The sequence below is a fragment of the Drosophila subobscura genome, chromosome O (assembly GCF_008121235.1).
Source record: "Drosophila subobscura isolate 14011-0131.10 chromosome O, UCBerk_Dsub_1.0, whole genome shotgun sequence".
Classification (NCBI taxonomy): Eukaryota; Metazoa; Arthropoda; class Insecta; order Diptera; family Drosophilidae; genus Drosophila; species Drosophila subobscura.
This window is the reverse complement of record NC_048533.1, coordinates 4,541,562-4,558,443: the sequence shown is the minus strand read 5'-3', so window position 1 is coordinate 4,558,443 and position 16,882 is coordinate 4,541,562. Positions and strand designations below refer to the sequence as shown.

The 16,882-nt window shown below is 47.7% G+C and overlaps 3 protein-coding genes across 6 annotated transcripts; 1 reads left to right on the top strand and 2 right to left on the bottom strand.

Moving 5' to 3' along the window:
* Nucleotides 1–891: 891 nt before the first annotated feature.
* LOC117898356 (14-3-3 protein epsilon) lies at nt 892–6,157 on the bottom strand. Of its 4 annotated transcripts, none has more exons than XR_004649131.1 (5): nt 5,974–6,157; nt 1,748–2,217; nt 1,494–1,674; nt 1,299–1,420; nt 892–1,239 (listed from the first exon to the last, which is right to left on the bottom strand). XR_004649131.1 is itself a non-coding variant. In XM_034807690.1 (4 exons), the coding sequence occupies exons 1-4, from the start codon at nt 6,035–6,037 to the stop codon at nt 1,350–1,352; spliced, it is 786 nt and encodes a 261-aa protein (XP_034663581.1). In that variant the 5' UTR covers nt 6,038–6,157; the 3' UTR covers nt 892–1,349. The 4 variants fall into 4 exon arrangements, 2 of the variants coding, with proteins under 2 accessions (XP_034663581.1, XP_034663580.1); XR_004649130.1 differs by having other exon boundaries at nt 1,299–1,423; nt 5,974–6,154; XM_034807690.1 differs by having other exon boundaries at nt 892–1,420.
* Nucleotides 6,158–6,601: 444 nt separating this feature from the next.
* On the top strand, nt 6,602–9,498 carry LOC117898344 (ribosomal protein S6 kinase delta-1). Its single transcript, XM_034807676.1, has 3 exons — nt 6,602–6,810; nt 6,876–8,615; nt 8,670–9,498. The coding sequence occupies exons 1-3, from the start codon at nt 6,715–6,717 to the stop codon at nt 8,877–8,879; spliced, it is 2,046 nt and encodes a 681-aa protein (XP_034663567.1). The 5' UTR covers nt 6,602–6,714; the 3' UTR covers nt 8,880–9,498.
* Nucleotides 9,499–9,636: 138 nt separating this feature from the next.
* Nucleotides 9,637–12,592, bottom strand: LOC117898347 (segmentation protein paired). The gene is given in 3 exon segments (XM_034807678.1): nt 9,637–10,809; nt 11,369–12,075; nt 12,078–12,592. Coding segments are annotated over 3 exon segments (1,908 nt in total). The 5' UTR covers nt 12,318–12,592; the 3' UTR covers nt 9,637–9,848.
* Between the last annotated feature and the right edge of the window lie 4,290 nt (nt 12,593–16,882).

Genomic DNA, 16,882 nt, shown 5'->3' with positions numbered 1-16,882 from the left:
TGCGATTGCAATGGAAAAACACAGGAAGCAAAGGCAAATAACGGAAATCAACTAAAGTTACCGTTCGATAAGTTTTGGTAAGAGAGCACACAAAAAGAGAAAACAAACGGTTCGGTATGTGAGTGAGTGTGTGTTTGTGTACGGTTGTATGTTTGTGAGGTGAGTGTGTTGTGTGCGAGTGTCAGTGTTGAACAATACACTTACGTACATACAAATTTAAGCTTAAGAATTCGTTTTTTGAATTTCGCTTAACTAACATTCCCTTTTCTCGTTTAATATAGTTTTTAGCATTATTTCGCATTCCTTCTCTATTCTTATTCCGTTTGTTTTGCCTCTCTCATTATAAACTTTTTTTTTTGTTTTTGTTATTTGTATTAAATTTAAATTAATTGCTGTATTTTTCCTTACATTTTCGACTTTTTTATGTTTTACTTTTACTTTTGCGCTTATTAATTTGTTTTTATACTTTCTTCTTCTTTTCGTTTTATTATTGGCTTAAAATTAAAGTTGTATTTAAGTGTTGCTGTTTTTCTCTGTGTTTGTTTTTAACTTCTTTTGATGTGGATTTGCTGCTGTATTAGTTTTTTTGAAATTAATGCATGCCAACTCGTGAATTAGTTTCGAAATGAATGCGCGCATGCCACTCTCCGCCTCGTTGAAAATTGCCTTCTTTTCCTTCTGATTCTCTTTCTTCTCAACTCCGATCTTTTCTTCTTGCTTTCGTTTTCGTTTTCATTTTTGTTTCGTGTGTGTTTTCGTGTGTGGTTTAAATGAAGTTTATTTGTTTGTTTTTTGCTTCTCATAATTAAATATAATATTTATTTAAATATAATATAATGCCTTGTTTCTCGAATGCAAAATGTTAAATTTAGTAGAGTTGTTTCTTGCTGATGTTGTTGCTTGCTGCTGTTGGGAGGATGCCAGCGCACTTGCCGCTCACTGAGGAGTGGGTGGAGGTTGCATTGCAAACAACCACGCCCACCACCAGGCCGCCGCCGACGCCTCAAATGTGTTTTCTTTTTGTGCTTCTCCGTGGTGTTGTGGCTACTTCTGGTTGTGGGTTCTGGGTTTAGTGTTCTGTTGTGGCTGGGCTGTTGCTTTTCTGTTTGTGTGGATTTTACTGCTCCAAGTATCGATTATCGATCGGTTTTTTTCGATAGTCGATCATCCAAAGGATCGGCGGCTGTTGTTTTGTAGTGTGTGGTTCCTGGGACCTCTTTTGTGGTTCTGGTTGTTGTTCTGTTGTCGTGTTGTTGTGTTTTGATGTATGCATATATATTATATGGTATTATATTTACTTTAGAAGGTATATTATGTGTTTTAAATGGAAGGGCGGGGGTTTACTTAAATTACGACACATCCTGATCCTCAACATCCTGAATCTGCTCCTTCGGCTCGCCATCACCTGCGTTGGGGTCTACTTCTTATCATAAAAATGAAAACCGTTAATTAAATTATTCAATAAGGGGGTTGCGTGTGCTAATGATGCTTACCCTCTGCCTGCATATCGGACGTCCATAATGTGAGGTTGTCGCGCAGCAGCTGCATGATGAGTGTCGAGTCTTTGTAGCTCTCTTCGCTCAGTGTATCCAACTCGGCAATGGCATCGTCGAAAGCGGCTTTCGCCAAGCGGCAAGCGCGATCCGGCGAGTTGAGAATCTCATAGTAGAACACCTAGAAGCGTGCCAAGAGAATCCGCTAGTTAGTAAAGGACAATTTCAGACTACGAAGCAAGCTGAAATCTCACCGAGAAGTTCAATGCCAAGCCCAAGCGAATGGGGTGTGTTGGGGGCAGATCGTTCATGGCAATATCGCTGGCTGCCTTGTAGGCGATCAGCGAGTTCTCTGCCGCATCCTTGCGGTCCGAACCGGTGGCGAACTCGGCCAAATAGCGATGGTAGTCACCCTTCATCTTATAGTAGAATACTTTGCTTTCGCCGGATGTGGCGCATGGAATGAGATGTTTCTCGAGCACATTCAGTATGTCCGAACAGATGTCGCGCAGCTCCTTCTCCACCTGGCCGCGGTAGGTTTTGATCATCTCCAGCTTCTCCTCGGCCCCCTTGTTCTCCTCCTTCTGTTCGATCGAGGTGATGATGCGCCACGAAGCACGACGGGCTCCAATCACATTCTTGTATGCGACGGACAGCAAGTTACGCTCCTCGACAGTCAGCTCGACGTCCATGGAAGCGACCTTCTTCATGGCCTCGACCATTTCTAACAAAAGGAAGAAAAGTGGCGGTTAAAAGTGTCATCTTTACTTCATATTGATTATTATGCAGTGCAAATGCAAGGAGTATCTCTAGGAAACATTGCAGGCTAGCTATTCTACTCCAACCCAACCGTCCCTCTGTCTGGCTTTGTCTTATCATGGCCGACACGCCCAATCCAATTATAATGGCATATAAGTCATCGAGATATAGGAGTTTTGTTTATGCATAACTCGCGACTGTTTTAGCTGCTTCTGTCATACCCCAAGCCAGCCATAACCAGGTGATAACGGTTTCCTACTGGCTCTCCTCTTCCGGAATCACCATCATCATCACCATCCTAAAACCGTGTTATGAATCACGTGCCTGGAACTCCGGGAAAGACAGCTGCAAGCTGCTTTTGATTCCAGTGTTCATGTGAGTGTTGATAAAACAAAATCAGTGCTACAACATTGTAATTTTACCGTTTTTTGTTGCTTTTGTCTCCGTTTGTTTGCTTGCATTTCAACGGTGTGTGCTCCTCGTGTGCTCTCCCTCTCTCCCGCTACCCATAGTCAGCTGCTGACGTATTTCGCCCCACATACACACGCACACAGCGCTCACTCCCAAAGTCACTGAATAGGCAGACAGGCACGCACACATACGCGCAGCGGGACATTTTGCTGTTGTTGTGTGGCACGTAGATGTGAAAATTGGAAATAAAGTTGGCATGGCTGCATGATTCATGCGTCCCGTCTGTGGTTGCTGTTGCTGTTTCTGTTGAACTTCAAAAACGGTTGTTGGCATTGGCACATTGTACATTCTACATGTGTATATATGTGTACATTGCACTTTACAACACTGACAACGCCAAGGCTGTCACGGACAGAACGTGCAAATTGAACTTGAAATCGGAGGAAGGGCAGGGGAGGTGGCAGGCAGCGTACATTAGTAGATGGCGGGGGAAGTCCATCCATTTTCCTGCAGCACATGTTGCTTAGTCAGGCAGCCGCATCTACTACGAATTAGGAGACATGCGCGAGCGTAGCGTATAAAACGAAAATCAATAAAGGCGGCCCAAAATATAAAATGACAAATCAAACGCAGCCCCACCAAAAAAGAACGGGAAGAAAAGCTAACCACATAAATCCAACCGCCACCCACAATCAACCCAAACACACACCCATGCATACAATCTACTCAACCCACACCAAAAAAGCGTCAGGCGTCACGCGAAATATATTCGAAGATTATATTAAGGCAAAGAGGGACCAAAAGGAAGGCAAGTTTTGAATAAGAGAGGAATGAGGAGGTTGTTGGCTCCCACCTCCCTAACTCGCTCTCCCTCCCACCCTTATCAACGGCCTGTGGGTGTGTCTATTTGTGACATAAGGGCGCAGTAGCAGCAGCAGCGCCAGTTGAAAAAACATGCGCACATACCGTTACAGCAAAGAATCGGGTAATTAGACAAAGAAAAAACTAACAGTAGAGTAGAGCATCAGCGGGCTGGCTGCCGGCCGACCATTTGACCAGCAGTTAAATGGTGCACACAACAAAGAGAAGACAAACAAAACACACCTTTCCCCCTATTCCATCCCACCCCTCCACCTACTTCCAGCTACAGCTATGACCGCTCATCTATCAACTTTATGTATGCTCTTTTTTCGCATATCGACGACATTGACGAGAGAACATCAACTGAAAAAGCAGTGCGCGACCTCGAAAAAAATGTAGATAGAACCAGGCGAGAGGCAGGGGGCGGGAGCGGCAGCACCTGAGAAAGCACACTTAAAGGCTGACGTTAATGTGTATATGGAAAGGACAGGGAAGGGGGAGGGTACAACGGGCAAGTTCAGATTGGGGGCGCAGACATTGCCGGCTGGCGGCATTAGCCTGTGCCTGTGCTCTGCTCACCCTACGTTTGTATTGGTGTGTTCCAGCCTGAGACCCCAGCCAAAACTGTCCGAGTGCGACAAGGCCAACCCCAAGTGCTCCATGCATACACACAGGCACTGACATACACAGTCACATCACAGCTCTCATATACTCTGCCTTGGAGCGCACGCAGGCGAAAATAAGAAGACAAACATGTGATACAGACACAAAAACATCTATGTGTGTATGTGAATGTGTTTGTGTGCGAAGTGGCTGCTAATAGTTGATTGACTTCTTTGCGGCAACAGCCACACGGCAGCAACAACCACGATAAAGAGACGCCGCCCGTTAATGTTGTCAGTTTTGCAGGCAATTATCAGCAGAATTGCCATTGTCTTTGCTGCAGTTATTACTGCTAATGTACTTGGCCAAAACGGCTGAGAACATTGTTTGCTAACTTTTGCCAGGCACTGTGCTGCGTCGCCGACACCACTCAGACACTCTAGTTATCTCGTTTTAACGCATGCAGCAGCATTCGGGAATTGCCAAGCGCGCGCTTTTTCGCAAACGCCGAATATGCTTCCCCCACACCGCCACCCTGACACTTCTGCTATTCTCTTCCTGCTCTACTCTCTTTGCATTTTGAGCAGCGTTTTAATTAATTGGAGTATTTTTAATTAAATAAGCAGCCACAATGAAAGCTCCCGCCGAACACTCATACCCCACACACACACACGCATACACATGCGCGTGAACATGAGTAATGCAAAAGGCAACAGAAAAATCTTTTTTCCCCCTCTGCACTATCAGGCAGAGTTGCCACTTTGCTGGACTAATATTTTAGCGTCGATGCCTAAAACGAAATATAATAAACTATACCCGTAGCTAATTTGCATAAATAAAGAAAGGGAGAAAAATGGTAGATGGAGGAGCCGTAGCCGGCGACAACTCTGCGTCCCACGGAACACAATCGATTCATTCATCGATTTTTCGCAGCCAACGGCAGATGACGACGACGCCGCCGCCACTGCTGCTGCTGCGCATGAAAAGCACATTTTGAGCAGAAAATACGAAAAAGGGAGGATGGGGGGAGCAAAAGACAGACCAGGCCCACTCCTTCCCACAAAATGCTTTTCCACCATTGATTTTGGGCGTGGAGAACGAGAGCGGGCGCCGTCCGACATTTAAATAAAATTAATAAAGTGTACGACGCTGCGTTTCCTTCCATAAAGATTCGCCTTGACAACAACAACGACTGACAGACTACTACTACTACAAACAGCCCTTAGCAACGCGCCGCGCCGCGCAGCCCTCACTCGCAACACTAAATACACAAAATTTCTACTCGAAATGGAAGAGGGGGCCCCTCTCCAGAGAACCTGGGAATGCCCGACAACTATACTATTTGGCCCACCTTACTGTAAATTATAATACGCAATTTGATCTTTCTCTTTTCGCAAAAAGCCAGGCTGAAAAACCACGCGAAATTTTGCCGGTAAAAATCAGGTTTTACATTTTTTCTCCATTTCGTCTCGTCTTTCTTGTAGCCATTCTTACAGCGCAGCGCGCTCTTCTTCTTTCCGTTTCTCTTGATTCGGTCTTTCGTTTTCGCAGAAATACTACTCATCGGCTGCGGGCAGCGGCGGGCTGCGACGCGACGCTATGTCGTTTCAGCGGCTGCACCTACACAAATGTCTTTGCCGAATTGAAAATTTTCAATTTTTCCACAGTCTGCGGCTATAGCTAACAATTCTGCGCTGATTTTGCGAGGGACAGCTTTGGACAAGACGCGGACAATCGGGGCGATTTTTCAGCGACCACGCGACGACGCAACCGAACGGACCCCTCCCCAACGTTGGCGCTCCATGGACGAGAAAATTTTTTCTTTCTGGATTGTTCTTCTACTCACCATCGTAGCGCTCGGCCTGCTCGGCCAATTTTGCCTTGTAGACATTATTCTCGCGTTCAGTCATTATGTTAAATCCTTTTTAGTAAAATTAATCCACAGAAAAAATTATTTAAATGCTCCCGGTACGTTGCGGCGTCGAATTTTTTTGCTGCTGCCGTCGACTTTTTTTTCCTTCTACCAATGTGACCACCGCTGCGTTATCGACCAAATATACTGTCTGACCTCAGGAATATTCCTAAATGTACGGTCTTATATTTAAAATATACGGTAAATATACCGCCTTCTTTTTTAAATATACCTTAAATATACCGAGGAAAATAATTTTCCTCGATTTTGTTATTCTATTTAATGTTACAAGTTAGTTGTGATTCTAAACTACGAACTTGTAATTTTATTCATTTTATGAATCGATTTTCCACAGAATTGGATAAATTCAAAGGCTCCCTTAATGGTAATGTTTATAAAAGAAAGGGTTTAACAAAGAAGGTGCTACAAAAATGTTCTCTATTTTACATAATAGCTACACGGTAACTACACCTTAGCTACATAAAAGCTGGGTCTGTCGGACCAAAGTACAGGGATGATTTCTTATCGTTTTCATACGAGTAGCACCCCTGATTCGACAGGTGGCGCCACTAGACAACACTGGTAAAAATATGCGAAAAAAGTGGTGGGAAAACAATAAATAATAAAGGAAATATGGTTATCTCATAACGCGGATAAACCGGAGCAGCTGCCAAAATGAGTCTCAACCTGGGGGGCTGGATCCACAGCTTCACCGTGACGGACACACAGCAGCACAAAGGAGGATACACAATTTACAAGATTACCTCGATCGTGAGTACTAAAAATGGGGGGTAGAAACTGTGGCTTTGCTGAACAGCCTTCCCTCTCGTTACTAGGTCTTCCCACGCTCGGTGCCCCAAGCCCTCACGTGCCTGGTTGTGTGGAAACGCTTCCACGAGATCAAGCGGCTGCACAGGGAGCTGAGTCGCCGGCACAAGAGTCTCCAGCTGCCCGGAAAGCTGCCCGTGCCCACGGACAGCAGCTACTTCAAGCGCTTCGATGCGCTCGTCATCCAGCGGCGCAAGGAGTACATCCTGCAGCTGCTGGACTTTGCGGCCCAGCATCCGGCCCTCTACAAGTGCAGCACATTTACCCAGTTCTTCAGCGAGGCGCACTCTCCGAATGGTTCGCCGCTGAAGAAGCTCTATGTGGAGCGCTCCCTGAAGCTAAAAACCTCCGCGGACACTGAGGGTAGTTGCAGTGGAGCGGGGGCTGGCAGCGTGAGTGGCACGGGGGCCGGCGCCATAGCTGACATTTGCGATAAGCTTGATCTGCCCTATGACCCGCACAGCGCTGGTGGCATCTTGCCACTGGATCCACGATGCGATAAAGAGCAGCAGTCCCAAAACTGCAACGATGCAGCAGATGCCAGGGAAGCCAAAGCCGAGACAGACGCCGAGCCGAAGTCAAAGCCGGATGAGGGGCAGGCCAAACGGGACTACCTGCGACTGCTCACGCCCATGGCGTCCATTGAGAGCGACGACAGCGACTACATCTACGAGGCAGCCCTGGAGTTCAGTCACGCCGTGCAGGCGGAGGTGAATCTCGAGTATGCCGAGGCACACGAGCTCTACAAGCACGGCGTGGATCTGCTGCTCGCTGGAGCCAAGCACGACTCGAATGAGGAGCGCAAGTTCATAGCCAAAGCGAAGATATCAAAGTACCTGGCACGCGCCGAGGAAATACACGCCAACTTCCTGGCCAACTCCGCCAAGAAGCTGCACTTCCAGCTGTCTCTGGACGTAGCGGACAGCGCGAGTGTCGCGCAACTGGAGTGCTCGTGGAACCAGCTGGCCAAGTACAAGGTGGTGCAAGTGCTCGACGAGCGCGTGATGCAGGTGCAGTGCATCACCCAGCCCCAGCAGCCGGCGGCCATCATGAAGGGCATCGAGAAACCGGCCAGCCACTCGCTCACCCAGAGCATCTTCCTGCCCCAGCAGGTGCCGTACATGGCCCAGTTGTTGGCCTACTTTCAGTCGGACCAAAAGATCTTTCTGCTGCTCCGCCAGGCCGAGGGCGGACGCCTGTACGACTACCTACAGAGTTACACTCCCACGGGGACCAAGACCAGCAACTATGGCGAGCTCTTTCCAGCGGAGAAAGAGGCGGTAGAGCCTGAGCCAGAGCCACCCCTCACCGCCGAAAGCGATGTCAGTGATCTGGTGCGCAACTCCCAGCAGCTGCTCAAATCGGTTTCTCACACCCTCAGCAATCTGCAGGCCGGCGTGCTTACGCCCAGGCGACAGAAGGCGGCTGCATCTGGAGCCCGTGTCCTTCCGGAGCAGTGCCTGCGGCAGTGGGCCTGCGAGCTGGCCATAGCCATCCACAGCCTCCATGGCAAGGGTGTGATTCTGCGGGATCTGCACATGAACAACATCCTGCTGGGTTCCAAGGGGCAGCTGTTGCTCACGTATTTCTACCAGAACGAGGGCCTCAGCTCCGACGACAACTATGTGCACAAGGCGCTCAGCCTGGAGGCAATTTCCAATCATTTTGTGGCCCCCGAACGACCTCTTAGCTTTCGTTCCGATTGGTGGAGCTATGGCGTGGTGCTGTACCAGCTGCTGCTGGGAGTGGTAAGTAATGTCAGTCCTTGCAGTGAATCTCTCATTCTGTTTGCCTTCCCCTAGCCCTACAAGTCCACGCATCCCGGACAACTGGAGCTCTATGGTTGTGTGCAGTATCCCAGCGAAACGCTGGACATCTCGGATCATGCTCGAGACTTGTTGGAACAGCTGTTGCAGCTGAATCCGGAGCAGCGTCTGGACTATGAACTGCTGCAGGGGCATGCCTTTTTCAAGGGCATCGACTGGCAGGCGGTGCTGGAGAACGGCAACTGATGAATCTTTATAATATTCGAAATATTCTTTGATAATCTCTTTGATTTCTGTAAGCCACAGACGAACAATGTTTTAGGGTACATCTGTTTTGCCAGTGTATTATTTTTTTCCCTTAATATTTAATCCATTTTTTATAGTTCAAAGCCTTTGAGTGGCCTGAATCCCTATGGTTTGTTTTATAATTTTTGTTATTGGTTTTTTGTTTATTTTTTGGTACAAAATACGCTTTATTTAATAACTATTATTTACATTTGCGAAATGTTCTATAGTATTGCTTACAAATATATAAAATGTAGCCTAGAATACAGGGCGTATTTATGCAGTAATTTTGATATACAAAAAGAGAGGTTTGCGAATACAATTATGGATAAATTAGTAAATAAGTAAATAATCTTTGTAACGCCAATGAGCTAAATTAGAATAGAAAAAGCATTTTATTGTCTAACTACACAACAGTTTATGGCTTAACTTAGAAACTAAATTTGGTTGTGGGGACGGATGGACGCACTTCTTTGGCGCACTTCCGTCGCCCGTAAGGCACATTTGGAATGCATTCTGGGGGCGTGGTGTCACCCGGTGATTAATCCTAAACTTACGACTGAACAAAAAACCGCATTAAGTTTTGGCAAGACTTGTTGATTCTGTTGTTGTTGCAACTTACGAGAACTAAAAGACTAAAAAGGAACCTATGGGGGCATATGGCATATGTTATAGATGAAAACAGTATCGGGAACTCGCAGAAAACCACAAAAATACCTCAGTGTTGATATTTTCAGTCTACTGGTATTTCTTTTTGGTATCTTCTGCTGTCAAGTGTTAGGTTAGGGCACCCAATTTACAGTTAGAAATGCTGCACACACACAAACATTCAAAATGGCCGCCGGAAGCGTGCTGCGCTTGGAGCTTGGGGCGGTGCCCAGCGTCGTTGCTTTTGCTGCTGCTGCTGGCGACGGTGTGTGAGCATTTCCCTTAGTGCAAAAAAGGAGGCAGGACATAGCTCTGCGCCTGCTGCTGCTGCTGCTGCTGCTGCTGCTGGGCCGACTCCTCGCTCTTGATCACAGTCTGCAGGCCACTGTCGTTGTCATCGCTGCTGCCACTACCATTGCCCGCCCCAGCCCCCGAACCCGCGCCAGCTGTCACATAGTGCTGCGCCTGCGCCTCCACCAAATGGCAGTTGGAGCCGGGACTCAGCTCGAGCCCCGTCGAGGATTGATGGCACTGCAGATGCACATACTTGGCCTGCTCCGCGCTCAAATATTTCCCATTCAGCTGCGCCTGCTGCTGCTGCTGTTGCTGCTGCTGCTGCTGGTGAGGATCAGCGTGATCGGGTATGAGGGTGACCAGCGTACCGTCGGCCATTTGCTGCTGCGTGGCCTGCAGCTCCGCTGGCTGGTAGCTGCCATTTCCCGTTGCCTCCTCGCCGCTGCCGCCGCCGGACACACCCGCCACGGAGCCCGTGGTGGCGCCCATGTCCATGCGACTGGGACTGCCGTAGTCAAAGTGTCGCATTGGGAAGAGCTGACTCTCGTGCACATAGGTGCCGTACTGGCCGGAGTAGGTGCCGTAGGGGCTGGCCGCCGGAGAGAGCAGGCTGAACTGAGGCGTCAGCTCGTAGGGCGTCTGGTAGCTGGTCCAGCTGTCCATGCTGCCCGGCGGCGTCACCGTCGTCGTCTGCGGATAGCTGGTGAAGGGCGGTGCCAGGCTGCTGTTCAGCGTTGCCGTCGGCGGTGTGCTCGTCTTGATGTAGCCCGTCTTGCGTGGCGGCTCGTGCTTCCGCCACTTGGCGCGTCGGTTCTGGAACCACACCTGCACCCGGGACTCGCTGAGATTCAGCTTGATGGCCAGCTCCTCACGTGCAAACACATCCGGATAGGGGGCACGCTCAAAGGCGCGCTCCAGTTCCTCCAGTTGATAGGCTGTGAAGGTGGTTCTGCAAAAGAAGGCGAGGTTTGGGGATTAAAATATGGAAGAAAATGGGAGCAGCCAGACGGTAGATGTGGGAGAATGCAACCAAGGATCAACTGCTATCAAATATCTGTGAATCAATCAGTAATCTCGTAGTTTATTTTTTTAAATTTTAATACCCAGAAACTTGGTTTAATTCTAGAGAACTGCTAAGGAACTATACAACTAAATGTTCTCCCAATATTTCTTGCCATTGGAGGATCAAGCATCAGACACTTCTACCGAATAAAAGATTCTTCCAGCAAGATCCTTAAATTTGTAATGCAAATCCATCCACTGATTCTTTGTCAACATCCTTGGACATTTCCTTCAAGCCAATCATTATGCATCCGGCATACTTATCCTCTAATTAACCCCCCAACGATTTGCTGCTCCTTCCTTTTCCTGTTTTTATCTACCATTACACATACGCCCCATGGCTCTCTGTGCATGAAAATTATTATCATGTGGCACATAACTTCATTGATTTCCCGTCGTTAAATTAATTGGAATTGCAGGATGCCAGAGGGGGTCTGAACGCTTACCTCGTTTTCTTCTTCTTGATGCCATTGGGATCGCCCTTCTTCTTGCTGCTATTGCCGCCATCCTTCTTGGGGGCGGCGGCGGAAACAACACCTCCAGCAGCGCCCACAACTGGCACGGAGGCGCCCTGGCCCCCAGCAGAGCCGCTGACACTGCCATTAGGCGTCGCGCCATTGCTGATGCCCGAAGAGGAGGTGGCAGCCGGGGGTGTGCCTGCATCCTGCATCTGGCTGCAGATGTCGTCGGGTTTCTTGAGCTTACCACCAGACGAACCGCCGTTGATTAGCACTGGGGTGGAGTCCTGTATCAAGCCATCGCCGTGCTCCAAGTGATCCAAGTGATGGTGCGGACTGCCGCCGTAGAGATGCTGCAATTGGGGATGCTGCTGCTGCTGCTGCGCTTGAGGCTCGTACTGATCCTTGGGCGAGTAGTCGAGTTTTCCATTCAGCGGATGATAGTCCATGATCCCCACCAGCTGCTGCTGCTGCTGCTGTTGGTTCGAGGATGTCTGCTGCTTGTGGTGCAGGATGCCATTGTGGCTGGGCGGTGGCGTGACGGCGTAGTGCTGGTGGTGATGATGCTGCTGCTGCGGCTGCTGGTGCTGTTGCTGCTGCTGCTGATGCTGATCCACCAGCTTGTACTCGTACTTCTGGCTGGGCGAGTAGCAACCAATTTTATTGCCGAAATCGAGTTTCGGCACATAGCTGGGGATCCTCCGCTGCCACCGCCGCCGCCTCCTCCTCCTCCACCGCCATTCGGCAGTATGGTGTTGCAGTCGGGCAGACGCTGCTGCTGCTGCGGCTGCTGCTGGCTGCACAGCTCGTGGACACTGCCCAGCATAACGGGATGCATGGCCGTCGAGGTGGGCAGCAGGGGCTTGGCGCCCAGCGGATTGAGGGGGCCGCCGCCAAAGTCCCCGAAGATCGGATCATCAAAGCTGTCATGCTCCATCCTGCTCACACGATCACACACACACACACACAATCACACAAGAACACAGATGCTCAGCTTAAAGGAGCTTTTTCGAACTTTCGAACTTCGAATTTGATTACGAATCAACTATGGCCGCTTTGCCTTTGATTTGGTTTGATTTTTGTTGGTTTTAATTAAACTTTTGGCTAAAACATTTCTCTTCGCTTTGGTTGTTTCTTGTTTTTTTTTGAATTCACACTCCTTGAGCCTGCTCTCTCGCCGTCACCGTGGTCGTGTGTTGTCAACCGCTCAAGTCTTGGCCTTAATTGAGTCCGCTACTGGCGATGATTGCCCTTTTATACCGGCGCAACTGGCAGCGCCGCCGCAGCGTCGGCAGCGACCAATCGGGTGCCGCCAATGGCCGACATTCCCCTGCCGCCAGAGCGAGATGCACGCCTCATGCTGGCGCGTGTGACTTTTCCGTTGGGTTTGGGGTGTGGTTTACGCTTCCCAAGCGCTGTTGCTGCCGCTGCTCTGGACTGGGTATAGCTGCTTGTGTCCAGTTTCTGGTACTACCAGCAGATCTGCAACAGCCTCGACATCACGGGTAATGGGTCCTGGGAAAGTGCTTGCAGTGGGAACAGAGGACCAACAGCGCTAGGAAAGGTTTCTTAAAGGTTTGTATAGGGTGTAGGAAAGCATTAGTATGAGAAAACTACTAAGCAAAATATGTGTAATATTGCCTTCGATCTTTTATGTTTGTGTGAAATTTTTATTTAATTCAGCTCTCGATTTAAAGAGTTCCTAAAGACTGATATTTATAGAAATTTGTAGCCATAGAAAAAATATATGACTCCCATCATATTACTCCAATATCACGCTTATATTTTATTCCACATTCTGCCACAGTTTGGATACCTAACAGGAGAACTATCCACATTCCTAGAGTCTCACACCGAACACACATTCAAATAGTTTCCCTTCCCAATTGGAATACTTCCACTTTATCGTCCTGTGGTCATGCATCGCATCCATCAACAATCCACCTACATGTTCGCACATGTTGAGCCAACAATTAACTTCCCCTGCCAGCCAACAGATTACCTCATTCTCCCTCTGCAAAGGAATGCTCAGAGCTGCAGCAGAGAGAGAAAGCGAATTCCAATTGGAGTTGCACACATGAGGGTGAAGGCGATTGCAACCCCCGTGAAGGATCCTCTACGCTCCTCTCATCATCAGCGCTCGGCACGCTCGCGACCTTCTTATTTTTTCCAACTGCGCGTGTCACCCCCGGTCGCAATATCCTCTCTCTCTCTCTCGTTTGTCCCTCTGAAGGACCGGCTCACTTTTGGTGTTGCGTGTGCGACCTTTTGGCTAGATGCTGGTACTTGGATCGGCCACAGGGCAGGGCGGCAGACTTAGTCAGGCGCTAAGTTATGGGTCATTTGGCTAGAGGCAAAGATTTCACGGGGAATTTGCATGGAACAGGGAATCATGTGGGCAGGCAGGGCACAGAGAAGGAGGGTGGATGTATGTGGGATACACTTATAAATGGGTAGGTAGATAGAAAGCTAAGGAACTTAGAGGAGAAGCAGAGAGATCCTGGGAGAAAATAAAGCACAAAATATGAGAGAAATCCCTACACGATCCCTACAATAATGCATGTAGGGATCCCAAACGTGATCCTATTAATGCAAATCTTATAGAAAATCTCTATACAACTAATCAATTTCTGGCATCCTCTTCTACAGCTCTCGGCTGTTCCCCTGTTGTTCCAATAATATGCTTCAAATCCACCCTTCAGACAGTTCCCGCATTGATCTTGAACTTACTCCTAACTTCCCAGGATCTCCCCCCGCTGAAGGATCATTAAATATTTCCCATCATAGGAAAGAAAACCCATCGAATTCCAAACAGAAACTACACAAAAATCTCTCTCGCACAGAGACAGAGCCCGAGGCCAAACAATTTGATACTTTTTGGTCGATTTGCAGGTCCCGAAAATGCGGGCATCGGAAACGGAACCGAGGTATGTATGAGAGAATGAGAATGGAATGGACTTAGGGCACGCGATCAGAGCGCAAGAAGAAAACAAATAAATACACCCCATACTGTGGGTCGCGACCCAGTCCCAGGGATGAGGCATGCAATGGGGGGGAACCTCTCGTTGCGTGTGAATAATCAGACAATATTTTGCATTAGCCACTGCCCCTGCCACTGCCGACAATTATGTGGGCTTGAGGATTGAGGCTGCAAGGACATGCAGGGAGGAGCAGCGGATATGGGATGTATGTCTTGATCCCGCAGTGCAAAGAAGTCAAACGACAATGATGATGGCATCTTGGATAAGATCAAAAGTTAATTACGATTGACTCTTGAACTTGAAGAGGCTTAAATCCATGAACCAAGGTAATCGAAGTCAAAAAGGTCCTTAGATGAGGAACAAGGAGGAAGGGTCTGAATGATTATCTTAATCAAATTTAAGGAAAGAGAAGCAAACATTTTTGGTTGAGTGCTGAGATTTATCTTTGTGTTTCATGAGGCTCATTAGAAGAACCCTTTTTATATGCTACCAAGATCTGTGTTTTTTGGGTTTTCTTTCAGTTCATCAAGGGTAAAATGACTAGTACTTGGTACAGTTGTCGCCTGTCCCAGCAAAGTGAGCGCCTAAGCTTTTGTTGAATATATTTGCTCATATTTTTTCCATAACCATTAAGAAATACACACACACAGAGAGACATACACTCAGACCCATCATCATCATCATCGCCGCATAGCTGACAGTCCATCCTCCATCCAAAACATTCTGTCATCCCATGCCCAGTGGCGACATTATCACCATTGTATTACGATATCAACGGAGACAGTCACGACTTTTTGTTATGCATTTCTACATGTACATATCAGTACTGTACATATGTACATACATCTGTATATATGTATCTCCAATGCTTTTCCCTGCCTATTCGTTTTGGTTTTTGCCTTTTGCTTCGGCGATTGTGATCTGCGGCCACAAGCAAACAGAATTCCAATATGGCGTACATATACCGTAGCCTCTCAAGCTCAGACACGCACACGAACACGAACACACACAGAGACGATCGTGTCAGAGTCCAGCTGGAAGAGGAGAGCAGAGCAGTGCGGAGCATCCCCCCCACCAATACCAGTGCAACCAATTAAGCTTCGTTAAGATCAATTTAAAATCCCGCATAAAATATCAAATAGTTTTTGTATTTTAGTTCCATTTCTGACAGCAGCACTGCCGCTATTTGTTCTGTTCTCGCTCTTTCAGCAGTAGAAACAAAAAGAAAACTGTAAATTTCGAAATCTACTGCCCGAGACCCGAGACAATGTCTGCAAGTCGACCCGGACCCGGACTCGGACTCGGACTCGTGTCTGTCTCTGGCTGTAGCTCTTGCTCTACCCTGGCGAAGATGTATTTTGTTGTTTCGTTAATTCTTCATGGCACTTTGGGGTCCGGGTCCGAGTCCGGGTCCACACTTGCCTGGGTACTTGCTCACTACTTACTTACCCCCTTAACATGATGATGATACACTACCATGGGGGAGGCCAGGGTTGGGGGGCTCTTGGCTGTGAGACGTATCTGACATCTGACCCAGACGACGAGCGACGATCACAAATGTCGACTCAAATTGTTTTATGCATTTTGCTTTCCATTCTGTGCTGCTTTACTTTATGATTTTCTTTCCATCATTTACATGAGATTTCTTTTTTGTTTGTTCTGACTGTACCAAAAAGTTTTGGAAGTTAAGAAATGGCATTGGTCTGTGGGCATCGATAGAATATAACCAAAAAAGGAAATTCCAAGTTTTTCCTAATATTGCAATCGATTTTTAATCGATTATTTCTATGATCTGTTGCAAGAAAATCAAATATTTAATGCCTTTACCTTCCCAAATGAATGCATATGAAATCCGCTTGCATGGAACATCCACTCCTGCCACACCTCTCACTCGCTCACTCTCAGCCCCCCCACACCAATTAGCCCACAAAAAGCTTAACTTAATGCAATCAAAGTGAAAGTGAGCAAAGACGCCAATAAATTAAAGCCAATCACAATCGGACAATTGCTATCGCCATAACACATACTCGTACACACAGCGGACCACAGATAACTGAAGATGTCAACCGGCTTGGGCTTGGACTTGGGCGATGTAATTGGCTTGGGTCTTGTCGATTCACGAAAAATCGCAACACACTGCGCGTAATTCAAATTAATTGCCGACAATTGTGACTTGTTTAAGGCAAAGGCGCCATTTAATGCAGTCAAAAGCGGGGCAGGAGTGGAGGGGCAATTTAGAAGTTTATTGAAATCGATGCTTGGGCAAGCTGATTGTCTTACAGCTTTTAAATCTGGGCTTAAAGCGCGGCTTAGTACGAACGGTGCTGCCAACTGGTTTTGATTAGGCTCCGATAGGCACACGCTTGCACTGGGAAGTTCCATTCGAATTGAAATTTAAATTTATGAATGAACTTGTCAATCTTTTTGTGTGCTAAAATTTAATAAATTAATTGTTGCAGCCGGCCGTGGCATTGTGGTGGGCGTCGCTTATCGTTTTTGGCGTTGCGGCCTGTGCGCCGGC

Coding starts and splice junctions, on each gene's coding strand:
- LOC117898356 (XM_034807689.1), bottom strand. CDS start 6,037: ATGACTGAACGCGAGAATAATGTCTACAAGGCAAAATTGGCCGAGCAG. Junction 2,218..5,973: donor GCAGGCCGAGCGCTACGATG/GTGAGTAGAAGA, acceptor TCCTTTTGTTAG/AAATGGTCGAGGCCATGAAG. Junction 1,424..1,493: donor GTCCGATATGCAGGCAGAGG/GTAAGCATCATT, acceptor TTTTATGATAAG/AAGTAGACCCCAACGCAGGT.
- LOC117898344 (XM_034807676.1), top strand. CDS start 6,715: ATGAGTCTCAACCTGGGGGGCTGGATCCACAGCTTCACCGTGACGGAC. Junction 6,811..6,875: donor TTTACAAGATTACCTCGATC/GTGAGTACTAAA, acceptor TCTCGTTACTAG/GTCTTCCCACGCTCGGTGCC. Junction 8,616..8,669: donor ACCAGCTGCTGCTGGGAGTG/GTAAGTAATGTC, acceptor GCCTTCCCCTAG/CCCTACAAGTCCACGCATCC.